At 41.9% G+C, this 18151-nt stretch overlaps 1 protein-coding gene and 1 long non-coding RNA gene across 2 annotated transcripts; one reads left to right on the forward strand and one right to left on the reverse strand.

The window, feature by feature from the left end:
• Positions 1 to 321: 321 nt before the first annotated feature.
• LOC132993598 (uncharacterized) lies at positions 322 to 8419 on the reverse strand. The gene is made up of 2 exons (XR_009676493.1): positions 8306 to 8419; positions 322 to 3475 (listed from the first exon to the last, which is right to left on the reverse strand). It is a non-coding gene; the product is annotated as an uncharacterized LOC132993598 (long non-coding RNA).
• Positions 8420 to 8860: 441 nt separating this feature from the next.
• sox11a (SRY-box transcription factor 11a) lies at positions 8861 to 11952 on the forward strand. The gene has a single exon (XM_061062825.1). It carries the CDS (start codon positions 9018 to 9020, stop codon positions 10119 to 10121), a length of 1104 nt encoding a protein of 367 aa, XP_060918808.1. The 5' UTR covers positions 8861 to 9017; the 3' UTR covers positions 10122 to 11952.
• Positions 11953 to 18151: the final 6199 nt, after the last annotated feature.

Genomic DNA, 18151 nt, shown 5'->3' on the forward strand with positions numbered 1-18151 from the left:
AGATAGTTGTTAAACACTCTGCCATGCACACAGCTTAGCCTTTCCATATCCCTCGGTCTCCTCCAATGACCTTTACTGTTAAGATAGAGATAGCTCTCAGCTCGTACAGAAGGGGGATGTGGAGGATTTGCAAAAAGAGGACATTTATGAAAATCTTTCTTGAAGCCTGTCTAAGAAATCCTTAAGAGACATGAAGGAAAGGGCAGTGAGTCAGTGTATGGAGAGGACACACTGAGGCTCTGATATGGATGGGATGCTGGGGAAATACCCGTCTATATGTGCATATGCAATGCAAAGTAGAAAGGAAGTCACCAGACTCTATTGAAGTTTTGGCCTTTATTGTTGGTCTCTCCAGACATACAGCCAGAACATACATTTATTTAAAAGAATCTTTGCCTTCGGCCTATAAGTTGATATTGAAATAACCTTTACTATAGCTACATCATTGGTATACACTTTTAAAGACACAACAATGTGTCTCATTACTTGTCAGTTCATATTTTTATGTGAGAATGAAGTAGTATGAAAAAGCACCCTAAATCAGTTCTGATGAAAGAGCCGAAGATTCCAAGAGCTGGCCCCACAACTGGAAAAAGTCTGTTTTCTTTCTAGCCCACATAATCATGATTATGTTTACAGAATCTTATCGTGTTTACAAAGATCCTTTACTTGTTTTCTTTTTAGACTTGTTCGGTTTTTCACAGAATAAAGCTTCGGAGGGTACAACTAATTTGGCTTCAGTTTTTAGCTGCTTATTTGTCACTATGTGGCTTGAAGGATTGATTTTCTCACTCTCCCAGCGCATTGATGAAACCCCCTCCTGCGGCTTCCTCTGGGAATTCATCTTGTGCTGATAACTTTGAGCTATCTTATCTAGTCACTGTTCAAACAAGAGTGAATGCTCAGATTTGCTTCAGGTGTTTGTCTCGGCATGGGTTCCATTTCTTCTTGTTTTTTGTTTTCAAGGTTAAAGCCTGATTGATGTGGCGGATTTTGCGCAATGCTGTTTTTTGTCCAGCCCTTCGACTAAATCTCTTTCTTTCATTTGTTGAAAAGGGAACACTGCGATTTACAAGCGAGTGTCTGTATCCTTGCTTTAATTTGTATCATTTAAACTCTGGGTTCATTTCTGTTCAACAAGTCAAATAAAAGAAGAGGATAAAAACAGCTTTTAGGAAATTGTCCTTGGTGATGCATGTCTGTGGCTGATCTGAAACACAACTTATCAGATGGTAAAAACAATAAACTAAAATATAATCAACATGTGATTCATTCACTTTGTTTTAGGTTACAGCTGCCTTGTGCACTTGTTGTTTCAGTGAAAGAGTTTACAGTAATTCATTAAACTTAAATATCAATTAAAAAAAACGTGAGGAAGCCATCAAGAGCCAAATAAAACTAACAAGCCCTGACTTTAATTCGCAGTTTCTTACCTTCTAATTGTAAAACCTTATGAGACCTAAAACGGTGCTGCCTGAGATTTGTCCAGGGGGCATGGATTCTCAATTTGTCGTGCTGCTTTGAACTGTTACTATTCGGCTGGTGGTGCAAAGATCATAAACCCGTAAAACTTCAGAGCACAGGATGCCACAGAGGCTGACCAAAGGCCAACCTATTCTGGGAAATAAGCAGTTTAAATGTGTGAGTTTTTTTTTTTTTTTTTTTTTATCACATTGGATATAAAAACTGTTGTACCTGATCCAAACAGCTGCATTTAAAGAAGAGGTGAAAAGCAGGTCATTATAGCAGTTCTGACAGAGTATACTAGCCCCTTTAAGAACAGCAGAGGCCCCTCTCTTGTCTGCACAGAGTAGTCAACACTATCTTATCTGGTTTGGGGGGAGGGGGGGGGGGGGGCAAGTCTGGGCTGGTCAGCAGGAAAGCAAAGTCACATGGCTGCAGTGGGAACCTCCTTGTACTTCTTAGAATCCAGCTTTGTGAGAGGAACATGATAAGAACATCTTTTTAACTAAGATCTCACTGAGTTTCTAGAGTTCTGAAAAACAAATTGATCTACCACAGAGGTGCCTGTGTCCACTAATGCTAATGTTTTTACTGGAAGCGCCTGTTCTCGACACAAACCAATGCAGTCCAGAGTTTTCAGCGCTCAGCGTCCTAAGCACAAAAACACCCTCAGCATCAGCTGTTTTTTGTTGCTGTCACTTCTCCCCCACTGGCCACTTTAAATGAAGAAGGGTTGGAACTTCTGATATCAACTTTGTCAACAATAATTGCAGCGGGATTGCAGAGAGAAACTAATCTGACTTATCTTTTTGAGGGTACAATTTCCATGTCTAAATCTGCTGCTAATGCAAGTACACCATTCATTTACATTGTTTTCAAGTTTTATTGGTCACATTTCAGTGAATAAAAGTAAACATTAAAAGAAGAATATGCAACTTTTTGATCCAGTAGATGTCGCCCTTGAGCACCAGCATGAAACCAAAACAACTCGAGCTGCATTGTTGTGTTAGCATGCTAATGCTAGCGCTCTTTATTATGCTCATAGCTTCAGACTGCATGTAAATTTACACGAAATGACCGTGATCTAAAAATGCTTACGTGGCATTCAAATAAGCAGTGAGTACAGTATGTTATTCAAATTTTCTCTAGTCCCTCAATTAAACAACTTTTGTACGCAAGGGGATGAGCCGGCCGGCCGTCCCCTCCATGTAAACACGCTGTAGATACGGCTCGGACAACATCACACTCATTGTAGACAGTCATGACTCACAGAGTTATTTTCAGAGGATTTACTTGATTTCTGCTACATTTATGTGTAAAATGTCACATATTCAGCCTTTAAGCATACAGAGCAATTTAAAACAGATCTTATGATCACTACCCATGGAAGCTGAAGTGCTGTAAGTCAACTTTTGTAACCAAGCAGGCAACAGCGCTGGTGAGAAGTGATCTGAGAGCTGCCAGCGCATAAAAAGCTGTTAATGGACAGAGACCCTAAAACGGAATACTGTAAACATTTTCCTTATTGATTAAAAGGTAATCGTGTATCCAACGCGTATTAACATGATAACTTTATGTTGCATGTACACATATTATGTTCAACAATCTTACAAATGCAACTTCCCTCCGCTCCTAAGTCTTTCCAACAGTACGTGAAAGAGCAAGACCTGACCTGCAGCCATACAATCCATCAGCATTAGTCCTACACAGTCTCCAGACTAAACACATTCTCATTACAGCGGCTGTGAGCGCCTGCAGGGCTCTTACTCCATAAGTTTATTAACACAAGACACAATGTACAACACGCAGCCAGCTACACCGGACTCTTACAGTAAACTCTGCTTCAATGCTGCAGCTATATAATTATAGGATTTAAATGGTCAGCTTATGAGGAGTGACATGGCAATATGATTACTGCAGAACACACTGTACTGTGTTATCCAGAGTTGCTCAGCGATGATGTCATCTCCTCCGGGCCATGGTGGATTCCTGCTGCTTTGTAGGGCAGCGTCTGTTCAGTGGAGAGGGGAAAAGACAGGAAGTGAGGCAGGAAACTCTTCACGCTTTCTTACACAACTCAAACAGTTGTCACCTGAATAAAGACTGCTTACCTGTAGCCAGCCAATAAAATACCCACTCCCATGCCTCACTATCTTAAGTGCAGTAATTGCCTAAAAGTGAGAAAGTATTCAGCTACAAATCGACATGTGTCCTTCGCCCACGCTGATCCTCTTACTTCTCTCAAAGTTTACAGTTTCCCTCAGGGTTTAATACATGCTGTGGTGGATAAGTCAGAGATGACTGGTGAGGTTGTTCTATTTGGTAACATCATGAGATCATGCACGATACGATACTATAATGCTATGATAAGAGACGATACGATACACTTTATTTTCCCCCTGGGGAAATATGTCTAGGAATCCAAGTGCTGCACACATTCAGCTGTCTATCTGTAGAATCACGACATAAAAACAGAAACAAACCCAATCCACATGTAGACAGAAAAGCACATACCAGTGCAAAATCAAACACAACAACATGTATTGCACATCACCCATATTGCACAAGATCTGAGATCACCATGACAATATGTGTGGTGGAAGAAATGTTAGAATTGTATCTGATATCTCTTAGTGTCTAGAGACTGAAAGTAGTGACGGTCATTTGTTTTTCAAATGTGTTACTTTTTAATCATGTTTGACTTAGACCCATCTGATTCTAAAAAGTGATCACATGTTTTTAATGCTTGTTCTGTAGAGAGGAGCTAACTGTGAGTTCTATGTAATGTTGTCAAAGTAGAAATAATATACAAGTACGTACAAGTATCTCACATCTTTGTTTACAGCAGCTGATTAAACGTTGTATTTCACAGTAGTTACTTTCGTTGCTACTAATGCTAATACTGAAACCAAAATAAAGTGCTTATTTACTCTTAATCTGGAAGGAAGTGATGTGCAAGAGATAGAACTCACAAGCAACTTGTTTATTTAAGACTTCAAAATGCAAAAATAGTCAACATTCATTTGGATTATTAACTAATGCAATGGCTTTTTTTTCAACACAAGATTTTAAAAACAACATTATTTCAAAGTAAAATCTTTGACTACAGACGCTTATTATAACGTATGTTTGGTTTGCTTCAATTGGAATTGGTCGAGTTAATCACACCTTACGTCTTTGCTTACAGAAGTTGATCAAACTGTTAGGTGTTTAGGGACTTTCATGTTACTTTTTTAGTAAACTGTTCAATGTTCCTCTTTCTTGCAGAGGTGAATTTGCAAGAAAATGTGTAAAAGGGACTACAGTGTGGATTTGATGCTAGAAAATAAATAAATAGTGGAAAACCTTTTGGAGTAATACTGATGCATGACAGAATAAAAGATGATACAGTTACGATGTTTTCAAAGTAAAATTCTGTGTTTGAAAAGGAGATTGCTGTGACTCGTGAGTAAATGTTGTGGTTGTCATTTGGTAGAATTAGTCAAGTAAAGTTCTACTACTTTTAATCTTTTCGTATAGCAATTAAATGAATGCCATCTCAAGACACTTCACAAAAGATCAGGTCAAAGGCCTAACTATTTGTTGTATTATTTACAAAGACCCAACATTATTCCACCGAGAGTGCAGCACAAAACACCATTTAGCAAAGTTACAGAGGCTTGGAAAAACATCCTTTTAGAGGCAGAAACCTTGAGCAGAACCAGACTTGTGCTGAACAGCCATCCGCCCAAACTGTGTTGTGCTTGAAAAGTTGGATAGAGGGAGATGCAGGAAGAAAGAGACAGATAGAGACAAATGTTTTAATGTGATGCAACAAAATCCCGAATGGACTTAAACATAGATGTGTTTGCAAGTAGCAGGCTGTTGCAAGTACAAGTGTACACAGGGAAACCGCAGCTTCGTCCTCTGATTGCATTTGTGTGTCTGTGTGACAAACATTCCAGCACAGTGCTCAAGCTTCAGCTGTTTACATTCACGACAAGATACTCCAGTCTCAAGTATCCGCTAAGCATCAGACCTTGAGAGACAGAGGCCACATCAAGGAGGTCAACAAACAACCTGACACCCTGGAGATACATTTGCATTGAGTTGAGAATGCAAAGCACCGATTGGGGGGGTGCATAAAATGGCTTCGGAGGCAGCAAACACTTAAGTGGTAAAACAACTACCTCCAAACTGCTGTGAGATCCTCCTCATTGCCAAAGCCCTTCTTATCTTGAGAGAGAGAGAGAGGGGAAGACAGGATGATCTTTGAGGAATGAGACTATAGTGACAGGCGGCCGGCGAGACGAATTCTGGGCCAGCTGACATAGCTCGTTTTAGTATCATCTCACAAGTTAAGACAACAAAAAGGGCTGCAGTTACTTGCAACAAAAATATGGACTGTGAATCTTTAGATTCATAAGCTGATATCTGGTTTCACCTCTAGCCTCAGCCTGAACAGAGACTTTAAGTCTGTGTGTGTAAAGAGACAAGGGTGGCTTTACCTTATAATACTGACAAACTTGCTCCATATAAATTCTATGCATAGCACTAGATTACCATTAAGTGACTCCACTATATGGGCCAGAAAAACACCAACCCAGGGAGGGTGGCAATAAACATTGCAACCTGAGTACTCAGCATACTCAAGAATGTGTCTGTCAAGTTAAAAGTTAATTTGCGTTTTAATGTGCTACCAAAACAACCCCCCCCCCCCCCCCCCTCCAACCAACACCAGCTTTTAGCCCCCTTCCTCTTCCTCCACCCCTTTTCACCTATTGTGATGCCATCAGATAGCGGCTTCCAGAAGTCCACACCTGTCTCAGGGCCATGCAGAGGAGATGGATCCATGCATTTTGAGCATCAGATAGCCTCCAGCCAGGGTTAGTATTGATCTAACGCTTCACTGGCCCTTTGTGAGAGCAGCAGCTGCATTGGGGGGCTTTTAGATAAGCAATGCTAAAGGGAATTGTTTTCTCCTGGAACCTCTTCTTTCAATGTTTCTACATGAAAACCATCACTTAATTCAACACTCCATCGCTGTGGAATAAAATGTCCTCTCCCTTGGCACGGGGAAAAAAGCAGCAAATAAGCATTTAAACATCCGCCTTTGGGGTATTGGAAAGCGGCTGGTATTAGAAATCACACAGTGATAATGCAGCTCTCCGGATTTTCGCTGTTTAATCATATGTAATCTCTGGAGTGAGAATGAAATGAAAACACAACATGAATCCCGCAACTGTCTCTCTCTCTCTCTCTCTCTCTCTCTCTTTCCTCTCATCACAGTCCCAGCAACTGAATGAGGCAGGGTGGCGTGGGAGGGGGAAGGTTTGAGGGGGGTATATTACGGCTGCATCTGTGTGAGGCAGACATGGCGATGAGACCCTCCCTAAGATGACTCATATAGGCTGTATAGGCTGACACCAGCACCTCATTCACAGCCAATAATGAGCCATGCTAAGAGCAGGACAGCCACTCTGCATGCTCATCATTAAGCTGTCCTGTGATTCATGTCCCGCATGAAACCGTTAAAGAAAAGAGATAAGGCTGGCCAGAAGAAGATATGTATAGATAGGGGACAATTGGGGAAACCGCATGTGTTTATTTTATTTTGTAGGATATGACTGATCAATATATATCTTTTTTTATGTATAAGGAGTAGAGTAAATTTGCCCTCTTCTTCCCTTTATTATACTTCCTTGTGCTGCATTCAGGGACAGCTTCCTAGAATTCTAAATTGATATGTGCTTGAGAATTCCACCAACATATTATTCAGTGCTATTAAGTCGTTGAAAGAACCACCTATACCCACGTCCGCCCTGATCAGATCACATAACGCTCAAATGAATCCATCAGAAAAAAACATGCTGACAGTAAAACATGCATGTGCATGTGTGGACCTCCTGAGACTCCTGCTCTGACACATATATCTGATAAGCCTTAATCAGCACAGGGTGGTCATGATAAAGCATTTCAGCCTAATCTCAGTCTAAGAGAGACCCAGACAGTGGGCTGTAAAGCCACGACCCCCCCTCCATCTCTCAGCGTTTCTACCACAGTCTCTTTAGGCTCGTCTTATTTCCCCCTGCGCGCCTCCTTCTCTCTGTCTTTCCCCCCTCTCTTCTGCCTTTTCTAGCTGCTTCTCCCTGTATCAGTGCAGACACTTCTTAAGCCCCAGCTGGGGGAAAATGCGGTGGCTTGGTGGGGGGAAGGGGTTTCAAAAGGGTAAGTGATTGCCCTCTAGGGGACGAAGCAGAGAGGAGAAAAAAAAAAAAGCAGGACGCCTTATCGCCCCAGCCTCCAATAGCCCTGCTGGCTACCACCCAGAGCCATGGGGAGAAGTGGAGGAGGAGGGTGTAAGGGGGAGCAGGAGACTCTGGCTGGATGCTACACTGCCTCTTGACACAGCAAACTCAGCAGGGAGCCCTCCACCCTATGCCTGGCTATGGGCTCAAGTAAAGGCTGCACAGGCAAATGTCATCTGAATCAGTGTTATTGCGATTCTTTTATGATTTATAGTGCAATAAATGAGCAAGGATACAAAACGAGGAGAGTGGTGAGGTGGAATTGATGACCGTATTTTAAGGGAATTATATAACATTAACTTATGTGTGTGTATTTTTATGGAGACAAATTCTCATTGCTGTCTGAGCTGCAGATGTGTTTTGGTTGCGCGCACACTCCAAATAAGACCCACAAACGAGACTGTACTACTGACCTATTTCCTCCATCCCTGTGCAGACATGAAAACAAACAGGAAACAAATCGTGCCAAAAGAATGATAACCCTTTGCAACTCAGAGATAAAAGTGCATAAGCGTATACAACAGTTAATGAGAGCCTTCCTTTAAAGCCATTACCAACTGCTTAAATGCATCCCTCTACAGTAGGCAGGCAGGCAGTCAGTCAGACAGGCGCACCGACGCACCCAGGCGTCTGCAACAGTGTCCAAGCGCCACCTTCAGTATCCAACCTAAGGGGAGGAGAAAAAAAAGCAAATAATCACACAGCCTACATCTTCTCCTCCAGACATATCTGCACAGTGCAGCTGTCTGTCTGGAGAAAAAAAAAACGTCTTCTCTTACTTCTTACTTTTTTTTCCTTTTTTTTTTTTTTTTTTTAAAGGAATAGACCTATACCTTTAAGTCTTATTTGCGCTTTGATGCGTGCTGCTCATCTCAGGAGCGCATAGTGCTGTGTATTTAATATGCCTGTCTCGCCCGGTGTGTTGCCCCAGACACTGTGTACCACAAATCCCCACCTCCACTCCAATGAGAGCTCGGAAGGGGAGGGAGGAATAAAAGGGTTAAGGGGAGTCTTGTATGGAGTCTGCTGGGCGGAGTGGAAGGGACCTGATTGGATGGCTGCGCGTGACGCAGGGGACATGAAAAAGCTGATAACTAGTTAAGAAGGCAGTTTGTAACTCTGGAAAAAGAGTGCAGAGCTTGAGACATACATTACGCAGTGAACGCGGACGCAGCCGGCGCAAAAACACAGAGAGCTGAGGCTGAGTGAGGGGAGCAGAGAGACACTGCAGCGTCCGGACACAGAGTGACTTGAAACAGAAGGACGATGGTGCAGCACACAGACAACAGCGAGACGGACGGGAGCATGTCCAGGGAGGCTACTGACTCGGAGGAGAGTGAATTTATGGCATGCAGCCCCGTACCGATAAACCCGGACTGGTGCAAGACAGCCACCGGTCACATCAAGAGACCCATGAATGCGTTTATGGTCTGGTCCAAAATCGAGAGGAGAAAGATTATGGAGCAGTCACCCGACATGCACAACGCGGAGATTTCCAAGCGCCTTGGGAAGAGATGGAAGATGCTGAAGGACAGCGAAAAGATCCCGTTTATCAGAGAAGCCGAGCGGCTGCGGCTGAAACACATGGCAGACTACCCCGACTACAAGTACAGACCCAAGAAAAAACCAAAGCTCGACAGTTCGAAATCATCAGCACCGTCTCCAGAGAAGTGCGGCAAGATTGCCAAGACGCCCAGCAAGAAGTGCTCAAAGATAAAGACTAATAAGAACAACTCTAAGTCCTCTCACGGCTACGGGGAGGACTGTGTGTTTCCCAGCTTCAAAGTTGCAAAGATTGTGAAAAGTGAGCTTACTGACGAGGACGACGATGACGAGTACGAAGAGGACTACCGGATGGGGATTAAAGTGGAGGACGAGGAGCGCGTGAGGCCGTACAATGTAGCCAAAGTTCCCGCGAGCCCAACTTTGAGCTCATCCGCCGAGTCCGAGGGCGCCAGCATGTACGAAGAAGTGCGGAAAAACAACAGACTGTTTTACAATATCAAAAACATTACCAAGCAGAGCACATATCACGCTGCTTCTGTCTCACCAGCATCCTCCAGGTCAGTCTCCACATCCTCCTCCTCTTCCTCCTCCAGCAGCAGCTCCTCTTCTTCCGGGGAGGACGCGGACGATTTGCTGTTTGACTTTAGTTTAAATTTTGCTCCCAGCGCCCCTGGAACGGAGCTGGGCAACCCCAATTCAGGAAACCTCTCCCTGTCTCTTGTGGATAAGGACCTGGACTCGTTCAGCGAGGGCAGCCTGGGCTCTCACTTTGAATTCCCAGACTATTGCACGCCAGAGCTCAGTGAGATGATAGCCGGAGACTGGCTGGAGGCGAACTTTTCCGACCTGGTCTTCACATACTGAACTGCAAAAAAAGTTGCTCTAGTAATAACAGAGAAGGGAGAAAGTAAATTATATATGTGTCCTGGTCAAAGTTGTCCCTAGCCCTGCCTCCTCTTCTTCCTCGTGTGTTTTCTGAAGGGGTCCTGGAAGGAGGGAAAGAGGTAGAGGACCAGGAGGTGAGGTTTGAGGAATGAGATGCTTATGAAGCTGGTAGCAAAAAAGCAAAAGTCTGCAGACGTTTTTTTCTGGCAGCATGACAGGGTTTTATGGATTTTTTCCTCCCCGTAAAGGTCTGCATTTTACAGTTCAGCTTAAAACGGACCACAAAGGGAAAAATACGTGAACTTCTATGCATCTTTTCCTCTCAAAAACAAAACTGCAGGGAGCTGAAAACGGACTGTGGACTGACTCAAAGCAAATCTGTGAACTGACAATTGTTCAGGATGTTACTTTACAAACGGTTTATGTAATTTCTTAATGCCGCAAAATGTTTGTTTTTTGTAACTGATTCAGTTTACCTCCTGGTTTGGAAAACTAAGCAGCCTAAACCTCTGCAGAGTACAGGTGTGGAGGAAACATTTTGATACATAACAGACCTCATCTTTTTAAAAGAAAAGTAAGATATTTTCAGGCATATTTTTGTACAGTTAAAAGGGAATGTACTTACTGTGCTTTCAGTGAGTTTCAGGCACTTCTTCCCTTTATCATTTGTTTTTAGCATGCAAGGGAGTCCTGGTTTTAAGGATTAAGTTAAATTAAAACTTGCATCAAAAATGCCTTGTGATTTCAAACTAGGTTTTGTACAGTTGTAGAGCAGATTTGTTGAGTATTTGTAGACAATACATTGGCATCATGGGGAACACATACCTCAGAGCTGGAACTAGTTTCAAGATTGTATATGTACTGTAATATAGTAAAGTTAGGAGTTTATGTATATCATACTCGTGATATGTGGATGGGTCCCGATCGCAGGTGTGAAACTGGATTTTGGTATTTTTTATGGCACATACTGTTTTTCCCCCCTCTCATTTTTTGTGCAATATATACTCTTAAGATACAGACCATCAACAATTGTAGCAAGTGATGGAAAAACAGACTTGTGCACTGTCAACATCATTTCATGTTATGATGCTGAAGCCTGTCCGGGCAGGAAAATAAACAAATCAGCTGGAACTGATACAAAACAATATAATATGGCCTCATGGTGTGATGCATACTTTAGATGGATATCACAAATTGAATGTTATTTGACACATATCTGACACCAAAACAGCTCAAATCCAACTGAATTAGGAAAAATGAGTTCTGCAAAAATAAGGGCATAGTCTGGTACAGTGGTGGTCTGGCATTAGTTTAACAAGCAAGCAAAAAAGAACATTCCATAGTCCTGTTTCATGAAATGAAACTTTATTTTAAAACTGAAGACTGCCTTCTTTTTTTAAAACATTAACCATAAACCTGTATTTTTTATTTCTTGCACTTAAAAAAGCAGATATTGTTTATTTTTATGTGGGTCTTACATATGAAGTCTGTTTGATAAAAAGGTTTTTTGGAATATGACCTAATTATATGCCGAGACATTTTTGTTGGAAGTTCTAGGCAGTAGTTACTTCACATTCCAAGTGTGAATCTGTCTTTGACTTATCTTTTAATAAATAAGTACCTACCACCATCGACTGTCCTTTCAGTTTGTGAATATATGTACACAGATGTGTTATTTGTTGCGTTTGCAAAGGATGTGATGACAGAATGATGCCTATTTTGTATGTAGGCGGATACTCTGAAAATGATGGGCTCAAACTAACATGTGAATTCACATTGTAATAAAAAGGAAAAAAGGAAAACTTTTAAACTGCAGTGTTGAGGTGCTTTACTCTGCCTGTTTTTCAAATCTTTCTGCTTAGCTCCCTCTCACCACGCCTCCCTGCAAAAAAAAACGGACACTGCTGCTTTAAGAAATTGAATTGCCCGCTTGCCTGCGCCGAGCGATCTGATTGGTGGGCTTTCTGGTCCCCTTGGAGACGGAATTGGAAACAGGAGCTGCTCCTCACAGTGTGTGGGAGCTCTCGGTGTGTCTGGCTTCCATTCAGAAAAGTAGCACTATGGCCGGCATAGAAACGACTCTGGAGCTCTGCGAACAGAGGGCTGAGAAAAAGTCTAAATGTGACATATGTTTACACAGGGATAAACAGTGGCACTTATTCCAGACAGATACGGTTTAATCTCTGAAAAAATGTGGAGGGGTTTTATTATAAAAAAGATAATTCCAACGTGAAAATAAACTCACAAGCTTTAATCCTTTATAATGTCACCAGTCAGATCTGCACAAGGAAGAGGGAAAGGTCACTGTGAATTAAAAATAAATACCAATAATAATTCCAATTTGGCACAAGACTCAGTCTTGGAATAATGCAGCTCTTCTCTGCTATTCCTTAGTCTCTTATAAACTAGGAGGAAGTAAAAAACTTGTAGGACACAAATCAAATGGAAATTTTGTCATATGTGAAAACTAAGAACCCTAAAAGTAGTCAATATTAAGACATAAAAAAAGTTGGATAACATGTACTTTTTTACATACAGTATATACAGTGTGTAATGCTCAGAAAAGGCAACTGCAATAGAACAGTATAGCTGCAGTTTTATAAGTCATCTCCTCTGATACTAATGCAATATATTAGAAAGATGCACGACACTAAAACAGATCTAATCCATATGTGATGTCATATCATTAGTATAACAAGCCATTTATTTAAAATGATAACACCTTAACATTGTTAAGGTACTTGCTGTATGCCTCCAGAGGACCAAAGATGCAGCCTTTTGTCTCCCTTGATAGCCACCTTTAACAGATCATACATAAAGAAGCAGAGGCCTCGGCCACTGAGAGATTTGTGTTCATTACAGCAAACGAATCTAATGATGAATATTTCCCATGCATGGCTGCACAGGTACTGGCCCCCCCATTAAGTCCGTTTGCAAATCTGTAATAAAACATTTATCTAGCTATTACTTTACCTGACCTATTGGTCAAAGTTGCTAATGGGTTCCAGGGCTATTCCCAATAGAAGCTCAACATTGATTTTGTGCTTCTCTGAAATATCTGTTCAGGGCTAATGCCACCGGTACATGTTAAAATGAAATTAGTGACCTGTTGAAATTTCCTCCTATTTCCTCCTTAAATAAATAAATGGAAATGTAGAATGCTCAGGAGACGCCGAGTGAGATAGCATCCACCCAGGGATGCAGCAGGAGGGGGAGGAATATTTTTTTGCGACAAAAGAAAGTAATTTCCAATCACTTGAGCGTTTAAATCATTCATATAAGCCGGGATGTCACAGTCAAACGCTGAACGTGACACATATACAAAGACCTCTGCTGCAGGAGTGAGGTCTGGAGGCTCATCTGTGCATTTGAAAGTTGCTTAAAGTGGACATCTATAATGTGCCATCTTAGCGCTTAAGGAGACTATTCCTTTGTGAGCAGTCTCTGTCTCAGTCCAAACAAGTAATAAATAACAAGACCTGTTATGTTTCCTCGCATCTCTTTTTTTTTTTTTTCCCTCCGCACTGTCTCGCAGTGAGCTCAGATGCATTACATCACTGCTGAGCTTATGCCGCTGCGCAGTAAGATCCCATGTTGTGTCATCATTGATCCACATGTGCTCCTCTTCTCCCACTGGGAGGCTGTCTAATATTGCTAAGGGAATACTGATATACGCTCTCTGAGCTGGAGGTTTCAGCTCAACAATAACAACATTGGCTTTGCCTAAATTTAAACCTGTTTACTGTCTGTTAATTGACGAGTGGGCAGGATTTACGGTACACGCTCCCAGATCTGCTGTCTGAGATTTGGACACCGTTGCCACCCCCTTCTGTTACACAAGCGTGTCATGCTGTTAGACGCTGCCAGTGCGTTACAGATCCTGCAAGCGGTGTGACCGAGTATTGAAATGACACACCAGCAGTTGGTCCCTCTTGTGCAACAATGAGTCATGCACTATGATCCAAACAGGTGAAGAGCTATTTGGAGCATGAATATCATTTATTATCTTCTGAATCCAGATGACAAAACTACATGTTTATCTCAGCAAAGCCTGTCTAGCATGAAATCTTAGCTGTAACGACTTTATAAGTACTACTTCCTCACGTTGTGCAGTTCGAGGAGAATTTGTCTGTAAAATTGCTTGCCTGAGCAACAGCCCAGACCCTGTGTCCTCTGCTCCAGTCTTGGCCTGGGGCGACTCCTGCTGCTGTTGATGGCTATCCATTTGCTAGACCCTCCCTGCTTACGGGAGGGAGGCAGAGAGGGAGCATCGGCCCCATCTGCTGCACTGATATTTACTATCCCTTCACATTTGTGAGAAGGAGGGGTGGCGAAGGCCCAATTCCCTCATGGTGTTTTTGCACTCTGGCAGATGCACACATGTGCACGAACACATTGGAAGGGAGCGAATGAGTGAGAGAAAGATAAGAGGTAAATGGAAAGAGCAAGGAAGTAAAACTCAGATTTAACTTGGATACAAACCAGGGTGTGTAACTGATAATAAATGTGTAGCTGGAAGCAAGTGACACCCATGCTCTTCTGCTGCCTAATTTCCCATTCAGAACTTCTTTGCAGTTTTTCATTATTTAGCAAAGGCAATGAAATCAGCGCTGAAAGCAGACACAGCAGGCTGTCGAGAGCAATTTGAACCGGCAGTGCTATTGTCTCGTCGACACAGAAACAAACAGTTCAATCACTCCTTGCAGAATACGCCCTGACACGCAGTAACATCTCATTGGGAGAAGGTCACTTTTTTTTTGTGGGGAGCTGCTGGAGGTCGAGCATCAGTCATGTGAATTAGCCTCTAAGAGGGCAGGAACTCGGTTGCACACCTGCTTCTCTTTTTGAACCCAACTCTGACTGTTACAGTAACTGAATGGAGGGTCCTTTGTGTTATTTGTTCAGATTTTGGGTTCAAAATGTGCTTTTTTCCTGTTTTAAAGGAACCACAGTAACGTGCTCAGTGGATGATAAGTAAACATCAAGCTCTATTTATAGACAAATCCTACACATTTGTTGGTCGGATTGCGGTCACTTTAGGATTGACATAACCTTGTTTGGAATTAATTGTGACTTTATGTTTGGTACTTATCTTCGAGCTTTACAGCTGCTGCAGTCGCCCTTTGCACTTTCCAATAAGTGAAAATGGCCTAAACCCCCTATATTAGTCCAGGGTTAGAATGTATGCCGCCTGTAAATCAAAATAATCCAGATTAGCATATGAGAGTGTGTCTTTTTTTATTAAATTATATACATTTGGATCTGTTTTTATAGCCTCAGTGGTCCGTATGTGTTTATCTGTTGTTGTTGACCAGATAATGTTGTCTCTCTCCAATCAAATGGAGTGGATCTTAGTGTATTATCAGAGCTCAGTGCTCTCTTATGGCATGTGTGTATCTGCTGAGGATACACACGTCTGTTTGGCGTTTTGCCCAGATGCATGGATTTAAGGCCACAGCGTTACCCCCATCCCCCATTTTTAGAATCGGGGATTGTGTTTGACAGAGTGTGTTTATTTGGCTGTTTGTCTGTGAGATTGTATCGTGTTTTTGTTCGATTTGGGGCCAGAAAGATGCAAAACTTTGTCTATTCTGAGCATAGTTTTTACCATTGAGTATCTGCTCATGGCACAAATAACATGATATTGTAGTTGTAGTAAATAGCTACATGACAACCTCTATTTTACAAGGAAATTAAGGCCTATAGGTTAAATCTGGCTTTTAATTTGGAGTGTAATAGCCTATGTCTGTTTTTCACAATAAATATCCATGTTGATTATTTTTTCTTATTTAATTATCTGAATTTATTGATTTCTTACATACACTCACTTTTTTTTCCTTGCACTATTCTCTTATTGTCCGTTTTTCCTTCCCATTAGTTCCTATGTAAAGCGCTTTGTGCTGCATTTTGGTATTAAAAGTGCTACACAAATAAAGTTAAGTTGAGTTGAGTAAAAACATGTAAGGGAAGGTTACCCCTACTCCTCTGCAAGTCTTCAATTTAATGATACCAGCAACAGACATTCATGACCCCCTGCCTCCACACCCCATGATTAAGTCAGGCAGTAATCTAGATTCAAACCTGCAGCTCAAAGGGAGCCCATGCAATTCCTCCCCTAAAGCTCAAGCCGAGCCAGCAGTTGGTCATTCATATGCATCTGAAATCTAATACTCTGCTGCTGTGCCCCTCCGTGGCCCCACCTTTCCTGACTCACCAGTGAACCTCGACTCCTCCAATGCACTCCAACCATTATCCCCCCCACGCTTCCTCCCTTTTTTTTCTCTCTTTCTCGTCACCCCCGCCTCTCTCTCTCTCCTTCTATTCGCATGTTACCCGGGTTACACTGTGAGGGTACCCCCTCACAGTTAGACGCGACGCAAGGTCTCATTTGATAGTCTTTGCTGCTTCAGTAAATAATTAGCACACTGAATCCTCGGGGGCCCTATACAGGAAGCATGGCTTGCTTACCAGGGGGGCTAAGGTTCTAATGATTGCTATCCTGCAAGGTTTTTGATAGCAGGGCCCCCTCCTTACCTCCTCCTCGGCACCGAATATTTGAAAAACACAACTAGAATTAATAATGAATGTGAATGCAGAAAAACAGACTTGGTTTACATCCTTAGACTTTTTAAGCATCTCTGAAATAAAAACACAGTATCTGAAAGATTGTTTTTGCAAGGACACTGATAACAAAAACATTATCTTTTTCACTTAATGTACTTTATTGAGGAGTGCATGAACACAGGGTAGATGTAAAGACATACAGTAACAACATGTGACAAGCTAAAACAAAATAAGAGCCAGTAATACTCTCTCAGGAACATCACACAAAACCTGAAGAAATAACAGGAAGAAAAGTGAGGAATGTTCTTGAAAACAGATGTTTTTAGGGGCTAAATGTGATTCAGTTCTGCAATCAGTCAAATTAACGTGTTAATCTACATCTCTAGTCATTAGGACAATGAAAAATCTTGTAGCAAATTACAGCAACATCTTGTGTAATGTGTCATATGTTCAGCAGTTGCATTAAAGATTCATTCCAAATCAATCAACAGCACCATCTTTCTGAATAACATGGCCCTTCTGGCAAAGCAATACTTTTTTTTTTTTTAACCAAAGTATAAAACATCCAACAATTGCCACGGGGATGCTTGACCTCCCTGATTAGCGAAGGAGACACTCAGAGGAAGTAATGCCCTCTCAGGATTGCATCTATAAAATGACAACTCCTGCCAAAAAGTCCATTAACTGCATGTAGATTTTTAATGGCTCCTTCTAACTACGGATGCAGAGACAACTTCAGATGTTAGTGTAGGAAATGGAGAGTAAATTAAAAATAAGCCAGGTCCTGAGTGGAACTCTAAAATCCCATCCCCCCTCTACGCATGCCCTCCAGTGCACGTTGAACCCCCCCAAAAGCGTGTCGACGATTCACACTGTTAAATAATTCATATGTATGCGGATGAACAATTCATGTGCATCATGCTAAATCTATATCCATTATGGGGAGTTGTTATATTTATGGAAAAAAAAACCAGAAGACTAAAACTAGACTTCTAACACCATCTGGTTGTGGCAACAATCAGTCTGGTTCTGCTCGAGGTTTCTGCCTGTTGAAAGGAAGTTTTTCTTGCCAGTGCTGCCAAGTGATAGCTTATTGGTTCATTAATGTTTGGTCTCTGTAAAGAGAATGGTCTAATGGCTCTCTTTTGACCATTATTTTATGGTTTGGCACTTTAAAAAAGTGGCTGATTGTAATACCATCAGAGCATGAGCAAATACATCTTTATTTCTAGGATTTAAGCAGCTGTTTTCATGGGTCTTCTGGCTCCTCTGTTTTTCCATCATGCCACAGACGCTAAGGCCTGGACCAGTTAAGATTTGGCCTGGTCAAAGCAACATGCAGAACAGTGAAGGGACATATTTTTTACGCACTAGTGGCCCATACGGAGCCTCTGTGGGAGGCTCTGGGTGGTTGTAGATTGTTTGTAGCCAGCGGGGACTGCAGC

The sequence above is a fragment of the Labrus mixtus genome, chromosome 18 (assembly GCF_963584025.1).
Source record: "Labrus mixtus chromosome 18, fLabMix1.1, whole genome shotgun sequence".
NCBI lineage: Eukaryota > Metazoa > Chordata > Actinopteri > Labriformes > Labridae > Labrus > Labrus mixtus.

Coding starts and splice junctions, on each gene's coding strand:
- sox11a (XM_061062825.1), top strand. CDS start 9,018: ATGGTGCAGCACACAGACAACAGCGAGACGGACGGGAGCATGTCCAGG.